This window comes from Mus pahari, chromosome 10 (assembly GCF_900095145.1).
Source record: "Mus pahari chromosome 10, PAHARI_EIJ_v1.1, whole genome shotgun sequence".
Taxonomy (NCBI): Eukaryota; Metazoa; Chordata; class Mammalia; order Rodentia; family Muridae; genus Mus; species Mus pahari.
This window is the reverse complement of record NC_034599.1, coordinates 96,047,506-96,073,768: the sequence shown is the minus strand read 5'-3', so window position 1 is coordinate 96,073,768 and position 26,263 is coordinate 96,047,506. Positions and strand designations below refer to the sequence as shown.

At 45.6% G+C, this 26,263-nt stretch overlaps 1 protein-coding gene and 1 pseudogene across 2 annotated transcripts in view; one reads left to right on the top strand and one right to left on the bottom strand.

Annotated features, from left to right (window-relative positions):
- Ryk (receptor like tyrosine kinase) overlaps positions 1–16,050 on the bottom strand; it is a 73,886-nt gene extending 57,836 nt beyond the window's left edge. Inside the window, exon 1 of one of the 2 annotated variants that reach the window (XM_021206154.2) lies at positions 15,720–16,050. In XM_021206154.2, the coding sequence (XP_021061813.1) occupies positions 15,720–15,903 (184 nt within the window). In that variant the 5' untranslated portion in view covers positions 15,904–16,050. The remainder of the gene's footprint in view (positions 1–15,719) is intronic. The other variant, XM_021206153.2, reaches the window with a different exon arrangement.
- The window catches only part of LOC110328428, a 16,149-nt pseudogene continuing 5,787 nt past the window's right edge, over positions 15,902–26,263 (top strand).

The window sequence follows — 26,263 nt, the reverse complement described above, 5'->3', positions numbered from 1 at the left end:
GAAAGAAAGAAAGAAAGAAAGAAAGAGAAAGAAAGAAAGAAAGAAAGAAAGAAAGAAAGAAAGAAAGAAAGAAAGAAAGAAAGAAAGAAAGAAAGGAAAGAAAGAAAGAAGAAAGAAAGAAAGAAAGAAAGAAAGAAAGAAAGAAAGAAAGAAAGAAAGAAGAAAATAGAAAAAAACATCACATAGTGTGAATCTACTTATGTAAAGATACAGAACAGGGTCAGTGAGATGTTCAACAGGTAAAGGTACCTGCCACCAAAGATGACCCCAGAAGCCAAACAGTGGAGAAATCCATTCCTGCAAGTTGTCCTCAAACCTTTTGTTTGCATAGCACACACACACACACACACACACACACACAATAGACGGATAGGTGATAGGTAGGTAGGTAGGTAGGTATGTAGGTAGGTAGGTAGGTAGATGGATGACATGGATGATAGATAGATAGATAGATAGATAGATAGATAGATAGATAGATAGATACAGAGACAGAGACAGAGACAGAGACAGAGAGATGGATGATAGACAATAGACAGATATAGACAGATGGTATAGATAGAAGATATTGATGGATGATAGATAGATGATGGATGATAGATTTAGATATAGATAGGTGGATGATAGATGGATAAATGATAAGACAGACAGACAGAATGACTGATTTTGAAAGCAGAAGCACTATGGGGACACAAGAGCTGAAACTCTACCATATAAAGAGGAAGGGCCAAGAGAGAAGTGAACAGAACAGGGAAAGGAGAACAGGCAGAGAGTGGGAAGGCTCCGTGGAGGGTGAGAGGGCAAAGGCCACGGCCATGGACTGACTAGGTTGCATTTTGTCATCAGAACACACAGAATACTGCCATTCTGACTTAGGATAAGCACTTCAGCTGTTCAACTTCATCAACCCGACTTAAGTTTCTTGCTGTCAATTCTAGCAAAGTAGGGATGTTACTCTTTCCTAAGAAAGGATAACTTTTATTCATAATTTGATTTTAAACAACCCATATTTGATGCTATAAAATTTGTTACTCTTGCAAAATTCTCATGACCCTATCAAGAAAAGTAAGTTCTTCACTATACAATTTTAAGTCCCAAATTAATAATCCACTAATTGAAATTTTCCCAAATGGCTTTGAAAGTTAACTACGAGCCAGGTGTGGTGGTACACGCCTTTAATCCCAGCACTCCGGAGGCAGAGGCAGGCGGATTTCTGAGTTCGAGGCCAGCCTGNTCTACAAAGTGAGTTCCAGGACATCCAGGGCTATACAGAGAAACCCTGTCTCAAAAAAAAAAAAACAAAACAAAACAAAACAAAAAAAAAACAAAAACAAAAACAAAAAAAAAAAGAATGAGAAAGAAAGAAAGAAAGTTAGAAAGTTGGAAAGTTAACTACAGATTCCAACGTTTGTCATCCTGTTGGTGGGTTGCATGTGACTCCTTTTATAAAGAGTGCACTTGACAGGACGCATGTCTGAGAGCTGCTCACAGGACTGGCGGTCTCCTCTACCTAGTGTAGCATTGTATCATTCAGCGGCAGACACATGAATAGCTGGCTGTTGATAAAAAAAGTTATTTTAAAACCTGTCAGGCATCAGTTAAAATAAGAAAACAAAGCAGCGTTCACGGTGCAGCCTTCTTTTCCTGGCTCTGAGACAAAGGAAGGCGGTGAGAGGCCCTTGGCACTCAGTTCCTGAGCCATCTTCCATAAGTCTGCTTTCAAAACTATAAGACAAAGGAGGTAGACCAGATGATGCTAATCTCCTCCTCCACTAAAAATTCTAAAATTTTATGACATGAGTAGTAATTTCCAAATGTCATCCAAAACATAAGTATTCTATGATACATCCATGACTCCCACGTACCAATCAAAACTTTAAAAAAATTTCAAGTCAAGATAATCTTCTAGGTCTAATCAGAAAAAAGTAATCAATGTATTTTTTCTTGGAATTTATTTATTTTTTGTTTATTTGTAATCAATGTATTTTAAACCACTAAATACACTTACTGATACAAAATAAAAAGCTCTTACTTCTAATGTTTCTAATTTATGTAAAATAATAAACTGAAAATAAGTTTGTTCATCAAAATCTAGTAAATCTAGTTATGCCCAGTGCACACCCAAACAATTTCTTGAGAAGCAACATTTAACTACACACAGCAGAGACTGCCACGGCAGGAGAGGCTGCTTTTGCAGAGCTCCAGAGTTCAGTTCCCAGCAGAACGTGGCCACCCTCAGCAGAGAAATGTGACATTTGATGGCAGGAAAGGAGAGCCTTCTTTCACCACTACAAAGGTCTCTTCAAGCCCTGTGGCTACTGGAGCAGGAACACTGGGAACTGCCAACTCTCAGGTACTCCACCACACAGTGTGTGTCTCTGTCTGTCTGTCTGTCTGTCTGTCTCTCTCTCTCTCTCTCTCTCTCTCTCTCTCTCTCTCTCTCTAACATCTTGGCAGAGCTGAGGTAACAATGCATACTTGCATATAGAAAAACCAAGACAAACATGGGTGCTGAGAAAGACAGCTCCGACCAACAAAAGGCCATTACTCCCCAACTCTGCACCTCGTAATTTAGGCTCCCTCCTTCAGACCAAGATCTGTCTTCTCAAAACCCATAGTAATTCTCTGATACCTGATCACAGAAACTCAAGTCATCCATCACAAAAGCTGTGCTCTGGTTTGTCTCTGCTAGCGCTCTGGAAGAAGTTATACAGGCGCGGAGGAAGAGTAAAGTCATTTGGTTTCAAATAGATGTGCTGTCACCTTCCCCCTCAGCAGACACTGAAGCAAATGTAGCAAAAACACTTTAAATTAAAACAATGAAACGCTTCACTCCCAAGGAAAATATAGGTCAATGAGAAATGCATAAGAGGATTTCCCTAAAAAACTGTGATTACATATGATCTGTATAATAGCCAAGAATGTAAAAAGTACCTCCCAACTCCCTCTCATGGATACACGTGCATTAAAACATAAAACACAACTTCCCTGCCACAGAGCTTTAATCCCCTGCATCTGGTAAGACAGAGACTGTAGACAATAGTTTGGTGTGTTCCCTGACCTAGGAGAAGAAAGTGATATGACCAGTTTATATCTATACCACCGACACAGCCACAGAAATGGAGCCACATACCCAGGGCTTCATGCCAGCACTGCCCAACTTCTTTGACCTCCACTGCTAACAGGGCCACACTTCACCTAAAAGGCAGGACTGACTCAGACTTGCCTGGTAATAATGTAGGCTGTTATCATAAAACACAGAGACCTCACAAGCATTGCTACTTCCTGCCAGCGACAGGCAGCAGGGTGCTGCTATCTCAGGAGTCCAATCCCAAAGCTATAGGGACCTTTTCAAAGGCAAATCACATAGGTCTCTGTCAAAAGTTAGTTCCACAAGGCCAGGTCCTTTATCTGTTTTCGTCCCCAAAAATATGCCCCATGCTCCTAAAATAAGTTCATATTACACTTGTAAAAGAATACTGTTACTAAAGGCAACCAACCAAATATCTAAATGACCAGGTGACTGGAGGCCTCCAGTGGGTTGTGCTTAAGTGGCCTATTGTCTTAGGCTGGGAATATTGTTTCCTCATAGTTAAAAGTGAGGAAAGGAGGGCTGGTGAGATGGCTCAGTGGGTAAGAGCACCCGACTGCTCTTCCAAAGGTCCTGAGTTCAAATCCCAGAAACCACATGGTGGCTCATAACCATCTGTAACAAGATCTGACGCCCTCTACTGGAGTGTCTGAAGACAGCTACAGTGTAATTACATATAATAAATAAATAAAGCTTTAAAAAAAAAAAAAAAAAGTGAGGAAAGGAGCTCAGGAGCTACAGGTATCTGGCTCTTCCTGGGGATGATCAGAAGGTTCCTTCCCTGTGTCCTGTTTAGGATATTTGTTTTTAATGCAAAGATACAGAAATCGCCAGCAGTGACTAACATAGGCCATTGTGAGTGAGGCTCATTCAGCATATTCAAATATATTACAGCACTTGTGCTAAGAGCAACCCATCTTACATAGGCGGATCCCTAGTTACAGCTTGCTTTTCTGTGGGCCTGATAAACAACCCTAACCCAAAGCAACCAGGAGAAGACTGCAGGTCAGCCAATCAGAGGGAGTCCAGGCAGGAAATGAAGCAAGACCCACTATGACACAGAGAAACTCTCTTACATGGACTGGCCCACTCACTAGCTCATCCTTCAGTAACTTTGGGGGGGGGGGAGATTTTGAGACAAGGTTTCTCTCTGTAGACCTGGCTATCCTGGAATTCACTTTGTAGACCAAGCTGTCCTTGAACTCAGAGATTCACCTGCCACTACCTCCTGAGCGCTGGGATAAAGGTGTATGCCACTACCACCCATCTCAGACCTACATGCTCAGAGGTGACAGCACACAGTGTGGTAGGCCTTCCCACATCAGTGACTAATCAAGAAAACGCGCCCAAAATATGTCCACAGGCCAAGCTGATGGAAGCAATTCTTGAACTGAGGGTCCCTCTTTCCAGGTGTGTTAAGCTACCCACCAAGATTGGCCACTACACAAGCCTAACCACACAGAGTGGAAGGAAGGGATGCAACTAACATGCAAACATGTGGGCTCCCACACTTGCTACCTACCATATGCTCACAAGTGTGCTTGCACAAAGAGATCCAAGCCTTACACACCCTTCTTTCAGCAGGGCTACTTTGTCCACTAATCATTAAGGAATTAACCTTAGGGGAGAGATGAACAATGAGCATTTGATAGAATATTGGGAGCTTGACTGATCATCTCATCTGGACACAACTGACTCATTAGTTTAAAGGACCCATGAGGAGGCAACAGTGAGCGCTCCAGTTACAGTGCAGAGAAGCAGTGAGCGCTCCAGTTACAGTGCAGAGAAGCAGTGAGCGCTCCAGTTACAGTGCAGAGAAGCAGTGAGCGCTGCAGTTACAGTGCAGAGAAGCAGTGAGCGCTGCAGTTACAGTGCAGAGAAGCAGTGAGCNNNNCAGTTACAGTGCAAAGAAGTAGTGAGCACTCCGGTTACAGTGCAAAGAAGCAGTGAGCGCTCCAGTTACAGTGCAAAGAAGTAGTGAGCACTCCGGTTACAGGTTACAGTGCCGAGAAGGATGCTCAAGTCAAGTGAGATGGCTCAGCAGGTAACCAACCACTCACCACAGTCTCAGGACTGAGCTTGAAAGTTCAATACAGCGCAGAGAGAACTGACTCCTCAAAGCTGTCCTTTGACCTCCCCATGAATGCTGTGGCATGAGCGTGTACACAGATAGATGGATAGATGGACGATGGACAGACAAATGGACAGATGGATGGATGTGGGGGGTAGGGCTCAAGGAAGAAACAGAGGTAAACTAGGCTTGTGGTACACACCTATAAAGAGGCTGAGCAAAAAGGTTGCTGTGTCTTTTAGAAGCCGGTGCAAGCAGGAGATCTAAACCAAAAGATTAAAAATATGTTTAAAAGATCTAAGTCCGGGCTGGTGAGATGGCTCAGTGGGTAAGAGCACCCGACTGCTCTTCCGAAGGTCCAGAGTTCAAATCTCAGCAACCACATGGTAGCTCATAACCATCCATAACAAGATCTGACTCCCTCTTCTGGAGTGTCTGAAGACAGCTACAGTGTAATTACATATAATAAATAAATAAATCTTTAAAAAAAAAAAATCTAAGTCCAAAAAGATTCTAGAGGTATGGTGCAAAGAGAGCTAAACAAAGTGGAAAATCCAAGGTCCAGAGTGTTGAGCTCCAGAGCCCATCTGAGTTGTGACGGGACATGCAAATGTGGAAGCCAGAAAGGGGCAGAGAATAGTGCCCAATATTCAGAATCTGGATCCATTCTCACCAGCCAGACCAGAGGCTTGTGCATCATGGTTTAGTGGGATAAGTGGAAAAGGGTCTTAACTCTCCTGTGGGAACAATGAGCCGGACTACTGGTTTTGTCCCATCCAACAAGCCTTCTATTCTAAGTAACACCCAGAATGCTCAAACTGTTTCCAAGTCATTTAACTGTATCCCACAACAAAATCCAAGGATATTTAAAGGAGTTTATAAACGTTCAGCAGTCAGGCATCCTGATACACACCTACAATTCCAGTATGTGGGAAGAATGAAGCAGGAGGCTAGCCTGAATTACAGAACAAGTGTCTGCCTAAAACAAACAAACCAAAGAACAAACAAAAGCAAAAACAGAAAAGAAGGCAAAGAAAGGTAGGCAGGCTGAGAAGATGCTCAGCTGGTAACACACTTGCTACAAAAGAGAGCCAGAGCTTAGATCCCAGCAGCCACATAAAAGCTGAGTGCAGTCGAATACACTTGTAATTCCAGCCCTGAGGAGATGGGGACAACACACACACACACACAATCAGCACCCAGAAATGTTCGCAGTATCTGCCATCCAAACATATATTTATAGACACACACATTTTTTTAAAGGAAAGAATGCACAGAGCACTAGATAACAACGAAAACTCACCAACAGGCACTAGGGTGCTAGCATTAAGTACGTAACCGTATTCCACGTGGCCAAAAATGTCAGCAGAAACAAAGAATAAGTAATACAGATAGTAAAAAAGACTATAAAGTCTAATTTCTAGAAATGAGAACTACAATGTAAGAGATAAGAAAAAAATGCACCGGGTTAGAGCAACAGCAGGACTTCTAGAAAAATGAACACTGGAGGTTTTCTTCCCTGGCTCTCTTGGCTTTGTTTGGCTGGCTGGTCAGGTTTCTGTTGTTATTATAAATGCAAATGGCCCTTCCTACGATATTTTTTTATTAAGAAAAGTAAAACTGCTCTGTATATCTGATCTACTCTTTATATACTGTATGATGCAGTACACAGAGGACATTATGCATAAAAGCTTATAGCGAGTGAACTTTTTAATTACATGCATACATTTATTCACTTATTTGTTTGTTTATGGGAAGGGCTCAGGTGTGAGGACAATTTGTTGACGTCATTCCTCCCAGGTGGGTCCTGGTAATCAAATGAGGTCTCCAGCCTGGTACAACACATATTTATCCTCAGAGCCATTTTCCAGCTCCAGAACTAATTCTTTTTTTTTTTTTTTAATTTATTTGTTTACTATATGTAAGTACACTGTAGCTGTCTTCAGACACTCCAGAAGAGGGAGTCAGATCTTGTTACGGATGGTTGTGAGCCATCATGTGGTTGCTGGGATTTGAACTCCGGACCTTTTGAAGAGCAGTCGGGTGCTCTTACCCACTGAGCCATCTCACCAGCCCCAGAACTAATTCTTAAAGACAACTTTTTATTTAAATTTTATTTTCTATTTATTTTATTTTATGTGTATAAGTATTTTGCTCACAGGCCTCCATGAGCATCACATGTGTATCTGGTACCCAAGGTCAGAAGAGAGCATTGGATCCCCTGGAACTAGTTATGGACAGTTGTGAGCTGTCATGCAGCTGTCAGGAGTCAAACCTCAGTCCTCTACAGAAACAAGTGCTCTCGACTGCTGAGCCATCTCTCCAACCCCATCATAACTGTTTTAACTCTTATAAGAAATGAGAATACAGCTGGGCAGTGCTGGCACACACCGTCAATCACAGCACTTGGGAGGCAGAGGCAGTTGTATCTCTGTGAGTTCAAGGCCAGCCTAGTCTACATAGCAAATTCTAGGACAGCCAGGGCTACAGAGAAAAACCCTGTCTCGAAAATCCAAAAGACTCAGAGCTACCCATGAACTTCACCAGGAGTTCCATGAAGCCCCAGGCTTAAGGACTTTCTAGCAAAGTGTGCAATCTCACTCTGGAGAGGCCTCTTACCAGGAAGGTGAAACCCATTGGCATATTCCAGGACGGCACCTCTTCACCTGGACTTTTTGAAATGTATGCTGGTTATGTTGTTACAGTATCACCCTTGATAACAGGACATGTCACTTTAATCTGAGGTATGGGGGAAAGCAGTCTGTTAACTAGGACTCCCACTAAGTCAGCTGCAAATTTACAAGCTGTGCATCTTGCAGTCGGTGACGCATTCAGAAGTCAAAGGGCTGACTCATCACTTCAGATCAACTACAAGGGCTGAGGACCTGGCTCCAGGGTACAGCATTCATGGAACCCTGGTTTGATCTCCAGCACCACGTGAACCAGGATTTGTAAACACTTGGAATTCCAGAGCTTAGGAGGGGAAGACAGGAGGATCAGAAGTTCAGATCACTACACCAGTTGGTAAGGGTATAGCCAGGCCTCTGGATGTTGTTGCAGCTCCCCAGGTGAGTTCAGTGGGAGCCGGGCCAACTGCTACCCTTCCCAGAAACAGAGAGCGTGCACTTTAGAGCTTCGTAACTGCATGCATCTGAGACCTCCAGCAAATTGTGTATTTTTCCAGAATCTTGGTTTTTATCTATTTAAAAAGTAAACAATGTGCCAGATGCTGCTGACGAACATGTATGAAATAGCTGGTGTGCATAAGATATGTTAGTTCTCTCTAGATTATGGGTATCTCCCAAGTTCAGAACTGTGTGCATTCTATTATAGCTTAAAATGTAAGGATGGCAGTCACTCGGCATTGTCATTGCTGGGAACAGCAAAACAGAGCTTTCAGTAAGCATTTACTATACATCTCAGCCCCGCACACACATTAGTTTTAGTGCATAACATTTTGGGAGGCCCTACACAATGGAATGTTTAGTAACATCCAGATTAGAACACACGTACATCAACAAGGATAACACACACACAAAGTACGGTACTTTTGCCATAGTTTAAGAGTAACTTAATAGTTTGGTCTCAAGTGCAGGATTTTCTTATCTCTCAGGCTGGCAAGATCTAAAAGGACAGTGATGTACAGCATCAACACCCCAAAGCAAAGCTGGGGAGGTTCTCAGTTCTGAGTGCTTGAGGAACAAAACGTGCACCTTCCACTTACTCTTGGAGTGAACTTAAAACCCAAGCAGCACTGAGGCAGCACCTCCAGAACTCGCTCATTAACTCAGGATGTGACTCACATGGGACAAGTTTAGCCATAATTGGACAGAATTTTCCCCCATATGTGCAGGGAGAAAGAAACTCAAACCCACAATTGCACAATGCCTCAGCCCCGGTCTCCCAATGAAGAACACATGGGCTCAGATTCAGCTGTGCCAACACCACCAACCCAACACCTAGGGTTAAGGGTTCACTTCAGGATGCTAACCCACTCCTGCCACAGCCGCCTGTAGCAGGTTATACCAGTGCCACCAGCAGGGAGGACCCCACCCCTGTCCAGCCAAGTGTTTGGCCTGAGACTGCAGGAACGAGAGGAGCTTGGCTGGGGAGAACACTTGGCTCATCTCAACTGCCTTTCTCATAGAGACAGGGTCCTTGGGCTCAGACACCCAAATCTAAAAAAGTGGACTCTAGAGAAAAGCTTCGCCTTAGCCCTGAGGTCTCCTAAGGTTAAACCTCCCAACTCATTGCCGGTTCCTGATAAATCCATCCCACCTCTTCACCTGCTCCCCAACCCACGTACAGGTGTCTTAACTACGGACAAGGAGCCACACACTCTTTTCTACAACCCACTACGACTGCATACTCCTTTCCTCACTCTGCTTTATTTGTTGTGGGATATTGTATTTTGATGGCTGGGTTTTGTTGTTATTTTGTTTGGGGGAGGGGAGTAAGTCAGAGTCTCACATACACAAGGCTGGCCAGGAAGTCCTGATCCCCCCTGCCTCCACCTCTGGAGTGCTGCCTACCTACTCCAATAGCTTCCCATTCCCAGAGAAACAGCTTCGATCCACTGATCTCCCAGCTGTCTTCTGTCTCCTCTCCTTGGCTCAGGGCTCTCATCCCAGCCATGCCAGAGTTCTCCAGTGTCTGCCCCCACACTCCATGCCACACTCTCTGCTTGGCCCTAAGGGCTTCTCTCTTCTGTCTGCCTGTCCAGCTCAACCTGGAGATGAGGTGTAAATGTTTTCTTTCCTGGGATCCCTTCCCAAACTATCCAAGCCTCTCTTTCCTCTCTCAAAAGTAACCATTCCTACAAAATAAAAAATAAAAACCTCCCATCAACTATAGTGAAAAATGAAAAATATCACCTATCACCCCATCAATCACAATCAAAGTGACCACTCCTCCAATAATCTACAATGTAACTCTTTATCCCAGAGCCACAGTCCTACATGGGACAATCAAACACACACACACATACATACACATACATACACACACATACACACACACACACACACACACACACACTTCATTAAGGAAAGGAATCTAATCATTTTTTGTCATTATCTCCACATATATAATCCTTCAATTTTCCTTCCCTACACTGCTCTCAGGAGCAAGTGCCTAAATAAGTGTGAACTGTCTTTAAATAAGATGTGAGCAAGCATGGCTTTCCCAGAAGCAATTTAGTTTGAAAGGAGAAGCAAGCTAGCCAGAGGAAATGTTTAACTGGTTCCTTCGCTCCAAAGCTGTCTTCACCACCATGGACCACAGCTCCCTATCATGGCCATCACTGTCACCACGCCTTCCCAGCCACCAGCATCTAATTCCCAAACCTCTGGCACTGCTCCAGCCGCTGTGGAGCACAGGACTGCATTAGTGAACCTAGGAGGACACTAACAGTAACCAGGTCCACAAACCAGCACTGTTTGAGTTCTGGCTTAACTGCAGCTGCTCCAGGGCTGCCAGAAACAGCAGGGATCCAGATTTCAGGCACAACCGAGTCAAGGCCTGGCCTTCTACTCGATGTCCACAACACGCTGAATCAAGACCCCATACTTAAAATATGGACCCAGTAGCCAGTACTGTAGTCTGCTAAGGACAGTAATGAGGGCAGTGAGGCAGGGCCTAGTTACACGGGAAACCACACAGACACGGTTCAGAACATAGGTGGACTTCCACAGGACTGCATGGAGCAGGCACAGACCAAGGGCCCACTCCAAGTCTGCTTCCTCAGTGCTAAGGTAAAAACCTCTGTATTCCCCCAGAATCCATGTTACAATTCTAACCCCCATGGCAGGCAGATAAACAACAGGGTTTTGGGAGAGGATTAGGTCTTAAAGACATGAGGAGGATCAGTGCCCTGATAATGAAGACCACAGAGCTCATTTCACCCTCCCACTGTGTGAGAACGGATATATCTAAGAACCAGAAAACAGGCCCTGACCAGAAACCAAGCCATCAGCACTTTGATGTTGGCTTTCCCAGCATCCAGAACTGTGAAAAATACATTTCTGTTGCTTCTGAGGGCCTCAGTTGATGGAATCTTGTTTCAGCCTGCTTGGGTACAGGGTGGAAGTGTCAACACCCGTCTGCAAGGACTATGTATCTGACACGGGGAAACGTCTACCACACATCATGAGCACTCTGTCCACCACAACTGACCACCACTGTCCTTACAAAACAACTGCCAAACGACACAGTTCAGAATGACCAAAGCCTCTGGGTGGTAAGGGAACCGAATTATCAAGCCAAGGAGGAAGAAAAAAACTCATCTGCTTTATCAGATTTCTGCATGATGGAAAGCAGACAGAGGAGCGATCAGAACCCCCTTAAGAGGCTCAGCCCTAGAGTACCAGGGAGGTACCAAAGGTCACCCTGAAGCTCAGGCTGCAGGGGGAGGGAGCCACTGTGCAAATACACATAGCAGCAGGTCCCCATGTTCAGTAGGAGACCCCAGGTCTAGGGAAATTGAGTCATAAGGGCAGGGAATTATAACCAGAAGTCAAAGTCTACAGCCTGAGGGTGAAAACTTCCATTCCTCCCCAACCAGGTAACCCAAGGCCTGGCAGCTGATTTATCACCCGGCATTCCAGAGGCAGGAAGTTTCCTGAGGCTTCTTTACAGACACTGAGCAGAGCCCTAATTAGATACAAAATTCTGTACTGGTGTTTCGGGACAGGTTCCAGTGAAATGTCCACCTGCACTCTGGCAGACAGTAAGGATGGTCAGCACGCGAGTGTGTCCTCTCCCCCTAACAATATTAACATCTCACTGCACAAAGCCAAGGATCAGACAGCCAGAACCACAAGCAGAAGAATTCTGTTTAATTCTGGCAACAACAACGACAACAACAATAATAATAATAATGATGATAAAGTTAAGATAAAACATTCACAAGATGCAATCAAATACAGAGAAAAGAGATTCTAAAAATTACAAACATCAGTAACATTTTTTAAGTGAAAGCTGGGGAGACACAACTGAGGAGAACTCTCTGTCCACTGGCTTCAATACAAAGCAATAAAGGTAAGATAGGAAGCATGGAGTTCAACTCGAGGAGAATCAACAGACGCACAACAGCCATCTCAGGAAAAAAAACCCACACAGGAAGAAATAGGGCATGGGATATTATTTAAAAAGCAAACAAACACTCCCCAAGACTGAAGGCTTTGCAACCCAATTAACAAACTTCAAAATACCAGAGTAAACCACTCTGGAATTCTAAAAACCGTGAAGGAGGAGAAAAAGGAGTCAAAGAGACATGGCTTTGGACTCCTTATCTGAAATTCTTACAAGAGAAAATACCGTCCAAATTGTGAACAAAAATTATGTTCCACCTAATATTCTAAAGTCAGCCAGACCATCAACAAAGTGTGAGGGTAAAATGAAATTTTTCAGACATAAAGGACCTCAAATAATATCTCCTTCCCACGAACCCCATCCTTAGGGTTCCATTGAGGATACACACAACCAGCAAAGAAAAAGGAGGACAAGAGACCAGGAGAGGACAGAGAGGTACAAAGTGCTACTGTCCAGCCTGAAGCAAGGGATGGATGACACTAAATCAAGATATCACTGAGAAAAATCCAATGGAACTAACAGATGTCTTAATGGGCTGCCTGAGGGGGACCGGGGATCAAAAGGCACTCTGCGTGCTTCTTGGGGTACCTGAAAGAATATATGTACAGACACAAAGCAGGCTAATCAAAACAGTTTAAGATCTAAAGGGAAAACCCGAACAAAGCGGGTGAGGGTGGGAGGGGGTGTCTACCAGTTCATATCTATATCAGAAAATGGCAATGTATGTGTACGCTGTAGTGTCAATACTGACCGTCTGGGGGCACGGACCACTGTGGCGACTGACTGCTGGTTTAAAAATTAGAGAAACGGGATGGCTCTGTGGTTAAGAGCACTGGTGGCTCTTCCAGAAGACCCACGTTCCATTTCCAGAACCCACATGGCAACTCACAACTGTCTGTAACTCCCGTTCCAGGGAATCCTATACCCTGATACAGGCAAAACTCCAATCCCCGTGAAATAAAAAGAAATCTTTTAAAAAATAAAAATAAAAACAAAACTGCACCGGGGAGTCTGGTGTACAAGGAGGACTCCAGAAGACCAAGGTTCAGTCCACACTAGTCTAGAAATTCTAAAGACAGCAAGGGAAAGACAAATTCCACAACAGTTGAGTGAACTATGCCCACTGAGGCAGTGGGACCTGGAGGAGAAAAAGCCCAAAGGCAGGGTGCTGATGGCTTCTGGTTCAAGGCCTTCTTCACTACTCAATTGATTTCTATTATGTGCAGCTAATGACTGGATTAGAACCACTTTTCCTATCACTTCCAACTTCCAAGTTCTATCCTGGCATTCTGAACCCTGGGTCTCAGCAACACTGTAAAACCAGAGCTAGCTTGCCCGAGCTTTTGGAAGTCACTTAACAGGAAAACGTGGTGGAAAGCACTATCCCCAACAGTCTCGCACGCGCACACCATCACAGTCACACTCAGGAAGCCTGGCAAACATCCCACTACTTGCACTTTGCCACCCAGACAAAGTCAGGGAATCCTTCAACAGCAGCACAGCTTAGGGAAACCTAAAGGGACGGAAAGAGGCCCCGGTTCTGCAAGAGGACTATCTAGAGACCACACTGTGGCAGGACAACTCAGCTTGCACTGAACTGAAATACCTAAGGATGGATGGGAGCATTAATGAACCATGTTCCCCGCTCTATTTCACACACTACTAGACCAGGTGCTCATCCATCAGGTGCCCCCTCAGCTACTGTCCTAAGAAAATCAGTTCCAGGCTACAAAGGTATCACTTCACGTACTAATGAACAGCGGTCTCTTTTTAAACATGCCATAATCAAACTTCTATATGCACATGCCTTTCAATAACTTAGTCTGCAGCCAGCAAACACTGTCTTGTGTGGGTATATATTATATATGTAATATATGAAATAAACCAAGTTACCTTAAGCAAGTTAAGGCCTTACTTTTCTCATCTTCCATAATTGCCCCACTGGATAACAAGAAACTGAGAACATGTTTAAGTCCGTATCAGGTCCCAGCTAGATGGCTCAGCAGGCAAAGGCACTTGTCGTCCAGTCAGATGTCATGAGTTTGAGTCCTGGGACCCCCTATTGTGGAAAGACAGCCCACACCTTCAAGGTGTCCTCTGACCTCCACAGAACACATTGTGGCACACACACAAAAATAAATAAAAGTAACAGCAAAACTCTAACATGGGACGGTAGGCACATGTACTCCTCCCTGTCTGCTGCTAGCTATGTCCCCCTGCTTCCATCCTGGCTGAGGCAGGAGGAGAGGAAATACATGTCAATACAGTCACAATTACGTAAGTTCTTTTAACAACAACAAAAACAACACTTTACAAAAGCATGCCTAGGAGCGGCTCTACAAATCCTTATTTTTCCTCAAGCCTTTCTCCCATGTTCCAGGCATAACTCAGAAGCCGTTTCAATTCTGCTAGACTAAATTCAGCTAATTCAACTAGACTATAAGGAAGGTTAAAATAGGATGTTACAAAAACACAGTTCTTTGGTTAAAGCGGATAAACCTACACATACAACTATGTCTAAACAGTCTGCTAAAACCAGTTTTCATTCCGAGGCTGGGCTCTCTCAACAGACCTTAAGAAACTCTTCTAACAGGCAGATGGCTCTCTGTGAGCTTGAGGCCAACCTGGTCTACACATAGTGGAGTCCAGGACAACCCAGGCTACATAAAGTCCCTGTCTGGAAAAGAAAAGAGAAACTCCTCTAATACACACATACGCATACACACGCACGCACACACCACACACACACACACACACACACACTTGGGAGGGGGCGAACATGCTCGCCCACTAAAAAAAGTGACACTTAATGGATATTTAGGAGGAGAGCTTTTCAGTTCCAACACTTCACTCAGAAACACCCCGAGAAAAAGTGAAGGGACTGCCTTAATGCACAAAAGAGGGCAAAAGCTGGGTATCCCTAACTATCCGACTTCCTTTTGATGGCTGGCCAGGCCTTCCTTCAAGGACTGATTTTCAGAATGCAGAGTTCCAAGCAGAGGGCAGAATCGGACTCCCCCAAACAACGGGGCTAAACAGGTAAACGGAACCACCGCCGACGGACCCAGAGCCAAGTTCTCCTCTCGCTACAGGGTCTGCAGAGGAAGCGAGTGGCCTGGAACGGCAGCATCAGGTCACACTCAACGAACCCAAGGCAAACCCCGGAGCTTGGGGTCCGCTCGGCCCGAAGGTGTGCAGGATGCCACACAACCCAGGGCGCCCGGCTCACCTTGCCCCCAACTCGCTAACCAGAAAGCACGCGCGCGGCGGCGTGGCCCGTGGGCCACCCACAGCAGGCTAAGGAGCGGCCACCCGTGTCCGGAGCGCCGACTCCGAGGCTCCGGAGCTCCGCGGCCTAGAGTGACACGCGCAGGGAGGCTGCGGGGAGAGAGAGGGAGAGGGAGAGAGCGCGGGCGGCGCAGCGGCAGCACCGCGGGCTCACGAGGCCCCGGGAGCCGCGCCACTCACCGAGCAGCCGGCGCACCTCGTCCTCGCTCAGGTAGAGGCTCACGCTGGGTCCCGCAGGAGCGGCGGCCAGGGCCGGGGACCGCGGGGCGGCGGCGGGCAGCATCGCCAGCAGCAGCAGCAGCAGCGGCGGCGGCGGGGCCCTCAGGCCGCCGCTCCCCGGGACGCCGCCCCGGCCCGCGCGCATGGCCGCCGCCGAGCAGGAGCGTCCGCCGCCCGCCGCGCCGCCGCGCACCCCGGCCCCGAGCGCCTCACAGCCCCGAGCCGGGGGCGGCCGGCCAGCTCATCGCGCCGCCGCTTCAGACCCGCCGCCCGGGAACGGGAGGTGGGTGCGGGAGGGGGGGGGAGGTGAGAGCGGCTGGCGGGGGCGCGCGCGTGCGCGTGTCCGCCGTGCGCGAGGGCGCGCACGTGCCGCCCGACCGAGAGCGCCTGGGTCTGGGGCGCGCGTGCACGGGAGAGCGTCGCAGACCTGAAGTCGGGATGGGGGCCGCGAGTAGGGGTATAAAAAACATTACGTTGTTTGCCAGTGTGAAACGCGCGAAGAATGAAGGAAATGAGATAAAGAGGAACAAGCTAATCAAAAACAATAATGAAGTGCCCTGGCCAGGCGAAGGACTCTAGGTTAATACAGCCAGTCCCTAGCCCAAGTCGTTGAGGCCCGGAGTCGTTGGTCCCTTTATTCTTTCCCAGGTGCGCCCTGAGTCTTGGATGCTGTTTCAAAAGAAAAGAACGCTGATTTATTTAGTGAGAGTGGGGGCGGATACGTAGAAATCTTCCCTTATCCCACCATCAGCCTCTAGTTAGCGTGTCTGTTCCCTGGGATTCACATGCCACACACTTTCCAGAAAAAAAAAAAAAAAAAAAAAACTCAGAAAACCTTAGTAAACTTTTTATTTTGTATTTTGTTTTTCAGTTTGTTTGTTTTGAGACAGGGTCTCACTATGTAGCCCTGGCCTTCATGGAACTTGCTATGTAGACTAAGCTGGCCTTGAACTCACAGAGATCCTCCTGCCTCTGCTTCCCAAGTGCCAGGATTAAAGGCCTGTGACACCATGCCCAGCAAGCTTGTTTTCATATGTGATGAATTTTTATTATTCTAGTTCTCCTTTACTGTACATCAACCTGTATCTGGGCTTTTAACCTGTGGTCCATGCCAGCCCCTCCCTCCAAAGCATGGAGTGCATGTAAGTGTGTGCTTATGGCTGTACATGGCTGTCTGTGTGCATGGGTGCATTCACATACCAGGGAGTGGTTTTTACATTTCATCACTTGCTCTAGGAAGCCCTTGTCTCCCTAAACCAGTTAAGAATCTCTGATACATCTCAGAGACTCTGATGAAGAATTTGGGGAAGCCCCAGTCAAGCTTACTCCAGGAGCCATCACACGGGCTGGCTCCCAAGCATCCCTCCTCCCTTCCTCCAGGCCAGGGTCATCCCATCCCTGTGACCCGTTCACTGACCTTACACCTCCCTCCTTGCCTGTGGAGAGCAGCTGCTTTCTGCCTGGCCTAGCTTCAAGCTCCCATTTGCGCATCCACACTCAGGCCCTGAGAGATACTATATGTATCCCCTGCCAGGGCAGGGAGAGAGAGACTAAGGAGGAGGCTAGTTGGATCTTGATTTTTTTTCCCCCTCTCTCCTGTAGTGAGAAGGATGGATTCCATTTGGAGACAAGCTGGCCTCAATTTGTCAAGCTTCAATTCCCCAGCACAGAATACAGTGCCCTGCAGGAAGAGACCAGGAAGTAGGCATGAGCTGAACAAAAGCATGCCATCGGTGAATGATGAAAAACACAAGTCACCTGTGGCCACAGCTACCTCGTAGGGAACCAGGGCCCTGCCAGGAAGGACTCTGGGAACAGATGCTCTGAACAGGGCTCTCTACTCAAGAAAACAAAGGGGGTGGGGGCGGAGCCGTCTTGAAAGCAATGGTTTGGTGTCTACATTTTTGCAGCAAGCTAATAATCTTCAAGGAAGGGAGCTGAGTCTTCTGGAGGCGGGTTTTACTTCCACAGCTTTAGCCAGTGACATTGTGAGATACTATGATACAATGTATCCCAAAGGTGTCAGTCAAGCGGGGCTAAGCTCTGGTATTTATCAATGGTGTGGCCTTGGGAAAATTAAACTCTCCCCTGAGCCTCGGTTTCTTCTTTCATAAAGCTCAGTCGCTAAGGCCTGACTTGCAGGGCTTTTACAAGGATTTAATTGGAGAAGCTATAAATAAAACACCTGGGCGGACCCTGGGTGACTGGGACACTGGGTGACTGCTACGATTGTTATGATTACTGTTGACATAGTGAACCCTTCCTTCTAATGGCCACTTCTGTGAAGTTTCATCGCCAAACAGTTCAAATGAGGTATCCTCCAAATATCCTCCCTTCACTAACCCCTCGCATAGCCCAGAGCCTGTACCCAACATGCATTTTTGTTGGGCCTGGTCTGAAGTACACTAGGATGCAGGAATGCCAAAGAGCTTCCTTCAGTACTTACAAGGATGCGAGAGCTTTCATCCATGCTGTGGGGGAAAACTCATGACTCGCAAACCAGCTGTTTCACTGGGGAATTATAGAAATGCAAATTCCTAGGCTCAACCCCAACGAAGGAGATAAGGAGAGGAACAGCTGGAATTGAGGGGCCAACCTGTGTTTCTGTGAACCCTAAAGGTGTTTCTGGTGTTGGCTCCTCAGTTAAAAAAGGCTCAGCTCCTGCCTCTCCTTTGATCTGTTACAGGTGCCTCCCCACACCTGTATCCACACCCCCACACCCCTACCACCCCCAGGGTGTCTGCCTGCTACTCTCTCCCACACTCAGTCTGTTCCCAACAACCAGAGCTAACCTGTAAAACACCAGCCTGGTGCGTCATTTACTGGCCTTCTGACTGCCAATGTCTCCCAGGCTCATCTAGAATAAAAGGCAAAGTTTTTGCAAGGAGAGAAGGAAGGACTCAAGCCCTACCCCTCCCTTCCCTTCTGACTATCTCTTACCCTTCAGCTACCATGACTTCGATTATGGCTTTCTCTCTCTTCCAGTCTTAGGCCCAATCCTTCCTCAGGAATGTTTGTTCTGCCAACATCTTGATTGCTTCTTTTCCCACCTCCTTCACATCTATATTCACGTATTAATCTCTGAATAAGAAGAAAATTGCAACACTCTTATTAAGTTCTCAGACTCCAGACTTCAGTTCTCTAAGACTCTTCTCTCCCCTGCCAAGGTGTGGGTGGCAGTCTTTGACATTTCCCAGTAAGCCTCAGCATCTAGATGCTGGGAAGCTCTGACCTCCGCCTGAGGTTTCTTTGTCCCCAGGGAAAATGGAGACCATGGCCAAGACCACACTCTGCCCACCCACCGCCAACCTCCTTGGTTTTTCCTGTCACCGTGGCTGAAGACATAGTTCAGAAAAGTCAGGACATAACATAACATACTTGGTGTTCACTGTTCTAGACGCAGGCCAGCTTTAGGCTTGAGGTACCACAGGATGGATGCATCCTGCAGGCTGGTCACAGACTGTGAGATGGAGTGGCAGGTGTTCCATGCACGGCGCTGGCACAGCCTCAGTGTCTCCCCTGGTTGGCACCCACAAAGATATCCTGGCAGCCCAGAGTTTACAGAGCCAGGGGAACCCCACCCCTACCCCTGACTGGTTTATATTCCCACTAGCATACTCTGCTGGATCACCTAAGAAGGCCACTCTGTAAACCCTCCCTTTCCTCACGAAAGCCAACCCAGTTCCACTATAAACAGGTCAAACATTAGAGAAGTCCATGGCACAAAAGATGAACTTTCCTCTTCACATACACCTTCATTGTTCTTCCTAAACACCTAGCTTGGTGCTTGTTTCCATAGTCTTTTGTGTCGGATTTACACATCCATATATATTAGATCCACAGCTGGGCTTATTTTTTTTCCATTTCATATATATATAATCATGATTCACATGATGGTGGGGTTTTTTTTTTGGAGGAGGAGGGGACAGGGCCACTACCCCAAGCTAACCTCAAACTCAATATATAGTTGAGGAAGGTCTTGAACTTCTGATCCTCTTTCCTTTACTTCTGGAGTGCTAGTATTACACACATGCTCCACCATGCCTGGTTTATGTGCACGCTGGAAAATGAGCCCTGGACCTCACTCATTCTCTACAAGTACCCTCCTGGCCGGGCTCCACTCCTAGCCCCATCGTTTGCTTCTTTAACTCATCAGAAGAACTTGAGATTTTTGAGGAGTCTTGTGTGACAGGGAACCCAGAGCTATTCCCAGGGTGTGCCTGGTTGGGATGAACCCAGAGAGATCTTACCTGCACTGCTACTACACTTTACTTCCTTGCACATACATCCTTAGTGCACAAAGGTAGATATTTCAAAGGGCGGATCCCAGGAAATGAAATCACTGGGCCAAAGGAAGTTCTATTTTAATTTTGATAGGTATTTTAATTTTAATTTTAATTCTGTTCAGTTGCCCTTCACAAGGGTTTGCCAAAGTGCCTTTTTACCAGAAAGCTTAATAGGTAAATTGTACTGGTTAGATATTGTCAACCTGATACAAGTTAGAGGTCACCAACTGAGGAATTGTCTCCATCAGATTGGACTTTGGTCACGTCCACAGGGCATTTTCTTGATTGATGATTGATGAGATTCGGCCTCACCCATTGTAGGTGGTTCCCTGGGTTTATAAGAAAGAAAACTGAGCAAATCACTAAATAACATTCCTCCAAGTTGTCTCTTTCCATTCCTGCCTTAAGTTCCTGCCTCGAGTTCCTGCCTTGGATTCCCTCGGTGGCGGACCGTAAGCTGTAAGCCAAATCAACCCTCCCCTCCCCCCAAGTGTTTTTGTGTTTTGTTGTTGTAGTTGCTGCTGCTGTCTTTTGTTGGTGTTGTTTGGTTTGGTTGTTGTTTTATCACAGCAACTGGAAAAAGAAAATGGGTTTATTATTGTTTGATCTTTATTGCCTTCCATAACTGGTGAGCTTGAGCATTCTGTACATGTGTGTCCTTCCTTCATAGAGCCAATATATATAGAGAGAGAATTTTCTATGTACTTTAATTTGCATTTTAAAGTGTTGGGGGACAGGGCGGGCTGTGAGATGTTCAGAGGGTAAAGTGCCTGTCTCAAAAGCCTGATGGTTAGGATTCGGTCCCAGGAACGGACTGTGCCTGAGGCTGATGTACAGGTGAAAGGATGACCAAGTGCTCCACACACATACCGTGTGTGCGCATGCACCTCCCCACACACACACATACACACACATGCAACACACACACACACACACACACACACACACATGAACCACACACACACACACACACACACACAGACACACACGGGCATGCACCACACACACACTGAAATAAATAAAATACCGAGTATAATAAAGTATTTCCTACTTGTGCATGGGTTTTGGTTGGCTGATTGTCTTCTAACTCATTTGTATTCCTTTTCCTGTATCCATTGTCCTTTAACTTTGCTTACTATTTTGCTTAAAATTTGGATTTTTATCTTTCATAACTGACAATCCTTTCCATTATGGTTTCTGTATCTTGTGCCTTTGCTTTATAATGAACTTCCAATTAATAACTCTTAAATTTTTAATGCTTTTGGGCTTTTCTCCTTTAAAAAATTGTTTCTTCATCCATCTGGAACGTATGTTTATGCACAGCACATGACACGATTTTATATTTTCCATATGGGAAGCCGTTTGTCGAAAATACCATGTATTATACATCACATATTGCATATTCCACTCAGTAGCTCTGCAGAATTTTAAGTAAAATAAGAACTTTCACCTGCTTCCACCTCCATATAGAGCTCTCCAGAACTCCACCCACGGAACCAAACATTTTAGCCATGCACGCACAGTGACTGAGTGTTTGGCATATGGCTGGTAGGAACTAAAATAGGCTAGCAGTGAAGTAGACACCAGATTTTGAAGTATGTACAAGTGTCATTAATCTATATTATATTGGTTACATGTCAGTGATACTATTTTAAATATTCTGTGCTAAATTATACTGTTGAAATTTAGTTCACTTTTTAAAAAAAAGATTTATTTATTGTTATTCGTAAGAAAGTACACTATAGCTGTTGTCAGACACACCAGAAGAGGGCATCAGATCTCATTACAGATGGTTGTGAGCCACCAAGTGGTTGCTGGGATTTGAACTCAGGACTTCTGGAAGAGCAGCAGGTGTGCTGAGCCATCTCTCCAGCCCTGACTTGTTTTTCTTTTCTCCCCCCCCCCCCCACTCTTGAAAGCCATATAAGCTAGCTCAGGTGTTTTTCTCCTAGGGAGTGATGGTCTTGCTTGGACTTCCAAATTGTTTAGGATTTCATTTTAATGGGTTACATTTTTCATGGTACTTTAAACAGTTGACCAATTTCGTGAGTTACACAATAGCAGAAACTAAAACAGGTAGGTGATTATAACAGCCACAGTATCTAGGAGATCTTTATCTCTTAAGCATTAAACACACACACACACACACACACCAAAGTTATTAAAGTTGGCCCAAAGTATAAGAAAAAAAATGCTACAACTTTGATCAAAATAAATAAATGAAGAGTCCACTCCTTTGGCGAAGGGCTTGCCACACAAGCCTGGGGACTTGGGTTTGAGCCTCCAGAAGCCACATAAAAAGCCAGGTGTGGTGGAACAGGCTTCTAACTCCTGAGCTAGGAGACTAGAGACAGGAGGACCTCTGGGGCTTGCGGGCCAACCACCCCAGCCAAGTCAGCAAGCTCAGGTTCAGTGAGAGAACCTGTTCCAAAAAGGTAAACAACTAGACAGTTGAGGATGATGCCAAGCATCAGCCCCTGTCTCTGCATGTGCGCGTGTGTGCTTGTACACACATCCGCATACACACTTGTGAACACAAATCCACGCATGCACATACATAGTCTTTATTTTCAATTTTATTTTTAGATGTCTTTTATCATATGTGAATGAGCATTTTCTTCACATGTTTGTCTGGGCACCATGTGAGTGTCTGGTGCCTGAGGTCAGAAGAGAGCAGAAGATCCCCTGGAACTGGAGCTACGGACAGTTGTAAGGTGCCATGTGGGTGCTGGGAATTGAGCCCAGATTCTGTGCCAAAACACTAAGTTCTCTTTAACTGCTGAGCCCCTCTCCAGCCCTCCCCTCCCCTCCTTGTTTTTAGAAAGGGGGCCCGAGAAAAACAAGGGAAGAGGATCTGTCCTCCTCTGTGCCTTGGGCTAAAGCCTGGAGATGCCTACTTCTGATACTAAAAAAAGAACTAGGCATCTTGGCTGGTTTGGGAGTCATTAAAACTGCAGTGAGGACTCATTTCTCCCCAGTACACTAAAAGTCAAGAGGGTTTTTGGGTTTGGTTTTGTTTTAAACACATTCTTTTGGCACAAATGTGGAGAAACTGAGACTTTAGTACATTGCTTGGCCGGGTGTGGTGGTGCACGCCTTTAATCCCAGCACTCGGGAGGCAGAGGCAGGCGGATTTCTGAGTTCGAGGCCAGCCTGGTCCACAAAGTGAGTTCCAGGACAGCCAGGGCTATANAGAGAAACCCTGTCTCGAAAAAAAAAAAGAAAGAAAGAAAGAAAGAAAGAAAGAAAGAAAGAAAGAAAGAAAGAAAGAAAGAAAGAAAACATTAAAAAAAAAATTGCTGCTTGAGGTTTCTGCTGATGCAAATCCTCCAGAGGGCAGTTTTGACGATGGCATCATAGCTGTAAAGGCTTGTGCCTTCTGACCCAGTGTATTCAGCACCAAGGAATTGACCTTATGCATACATCTGTATATTCGTGTAAGAGTTTATATTGTAGATAACTTTTGCAGTGCTGTCTGCCAAAAGATTGAAAACCTGGAGGTCCGACAATAGGAGGTGTCCATATTTATGATCAGTCTCAAGTATCTTAAAAAGATGTACGTGGGTGACCACCTGGACCCTGGGTTGGGGATATGGTTAGAGCCAAAGGGAAGCAACATTCGTGTTCCTGACAGGCACGAGTTGACCCCTGAATCCATTCTCCCCTTTGATAACACTCATATAGTTTTGGCTATGCTGATTGCCCAGCCTCCCTTGCAATTTATCTAAGTTCTCAGGTGGACTGTGAGAAAAAAACTAGTATCTACTCTCGTTCAGGATGTTGGTTTCATCCACAATCTGCTAACCAGTGATTCTCTGCCACCCTGGTGTGTGTGTTGCGAACTTAAAAAAAAAAAAAAAAAGCCATCTCTGTATGGGTGTTTTGCCTGCATGTAAGTCTGAGCATCATTTTTATGACTGGTGCCCATGGAGTCAGAAAAGCCTGGAAATGAAATTACAGACAGTTGTGGGCACCATGTGGGTGCAGGGAAACAAACGTAGGTCCTCTGGAAGAGCAGTGAGTGTCCCTAACCACTGGACCATCTCCCCAGCCACTTGTGTCCTATGAGCGTGTTAGTCTTGGAGGTGCAGGTTCTAGAGATAGTGGTGTGCTCTGGGGAGAACATGGTCCCTCTGCTGGCTTGTCTCCTGCCCACGTGCTCTCTATCCTGGGGTTGTTTGCTGCTAGGACATCATTCCACCTCTCTGGTCCCAGCTCACAGTCCCCAGGGGACAACTCTGCTGCTAATGCCTGCTCAGTACAAGAGGAACAAACAGAATGAAGATTCCTCCAACCGATGCTCCACATTCAATAGGCTGGTGTTTGCCCAGGGGCAACCCCCCCCACCCCTTCCTTGAGTCCCCTGACCCAGAACTTGGAGCTGTCCCAGGGTCACTCCCACCTTCAAAGTAGGATCTTCTCTGGGTGTGATTTACAATGTGGTTTTCTCTGATCTTGTTTTGCTGTTAATTTGATACCATCTGCTTTCTTTTACATGATTTCTCGTGTGTGTGTGTGTGTGTGTGTGTGTGTGTGTGTGTGATCCATTCATAAGAAATAAAATGTTTCTGCATGACAAAATCACTATAAACAATGGCAAAAAAAAAAAAACAGAAGACAGACTGAAGGAAATCTTTGCAGTCTCACCACCGTCGAAGAACTGTCTTTTATGAGGAACTTTTGCCAGCTGACATAAACAGACACTGGTGTACACGTGTACACATGAACACACACACACACAGGACAGTACCTATAAATCAACAACAATAAAAATATATGAAGAAACAGACAATTCACAGAAAAATGAAAATAATTTGGTAATGTGTTAAAATGCTTAATTTTAAATGTCTTATAAAAATATTTTTTAGGGCTGGTGAGATGGCTCAGCAGGTAAGAGCACCGACTGCTCTTCCAAAGGTGCAGAGTTCAAATCCCAGCAACCACATGGTGGCTTACAATCATCCTTAACAAGATCTGACTCACTCTTCTGGAGTGTCTGAAGACAACTACAGTGTACTTACATATAATAAATAAATAAATCTTTAAAAAATATTTTTTAATATGTGTATGTGTATTTTGTCTGCCTGTATGCCTGTGCGCCATTTGCATGCAGGGTCCACAAATGACAGAAGAAAAAGTCAGATGCCCCAGAACCAGAGTTACAGATGGCTGTGAGCCACCATGTGAATGCTGGGAATCAAACCCTGGGGCAGCAATCGATGTCTATCCAGCCTCCTTCATCATAGTCAAGAGAAAAAATACAAATTTAACCTTCCCTGATCAATAGCCCATACTTTAACCCATCATAATCTAATCTAATAATTAGATGGTCCAGTCTCTAACAGCTTGACAACATCGTACTCGTCACAGTGTGGGGAAACTGGTACTTTCATAATTGGTTGAGTGGAAATCACTAGTAGCCTATGCAGACAGTTTGGCAGTCATTGATCCATTTCATGAGAATGTCTTCTCTGCAGCTCAGCTATTCCACTTCTAGTACTTCAGTCTGAAGGGGTGTGTGCACCTTAGGTGCACCAGCAAAGCTACTGTCCTGCGCTGTTTTCTATTACTGTGAAACACCATGACCAAAAGTAACGTGTTTATTTCATCTTACACTTCCACATAAGCACAGTTCATCATTGAGGAGACGCAGGATAGCAACTCGAGCAGAAACCTGGACACAGAAACTAAAGGAGAGACCATGAAACATCTCTCTGACTTGTTCAACTTGTTTTCATAGCTAATCCACTGCCTACAGTGGGCTGGACTCTCCTGCTCTAATCATCAATCAAGAAATAGCCCCCACAGAGTTGCTCACAGGCCAATCTGATGGAGGTGATTCCTTAGGTGAGGTTCCCTCTCCCCAAATGACTTGAGTTTGTGTCAAGTTGTGCCTGTGTTTTCATATGACTACACAAGGCAGTGGGAAGCATTGGCCCTCAACAGCGCAAAGTTGGACAGACAAGCCACAGTGAGTGCACCTGGGTTTGTGGCTGCAAAGAAAACTGAGTGTAAGGATGTGGAGCCACCTCCATTCTATAGGGGAGTGAGAGAAAGTATGGGGAGGCCGGGCAGTGGTGGCTCACTTGGGAGGCAGAGGCAGGCAGATTTCTAAGTTTGAGGCCAGCCTAGTCTACAGAGTTCCAGGACAGCCAGGACTACACAGAGAAACCCTGTCTCAAGGGGAAAAAAAAGAAGGAGGAGGAGGAGGAGGAGGAG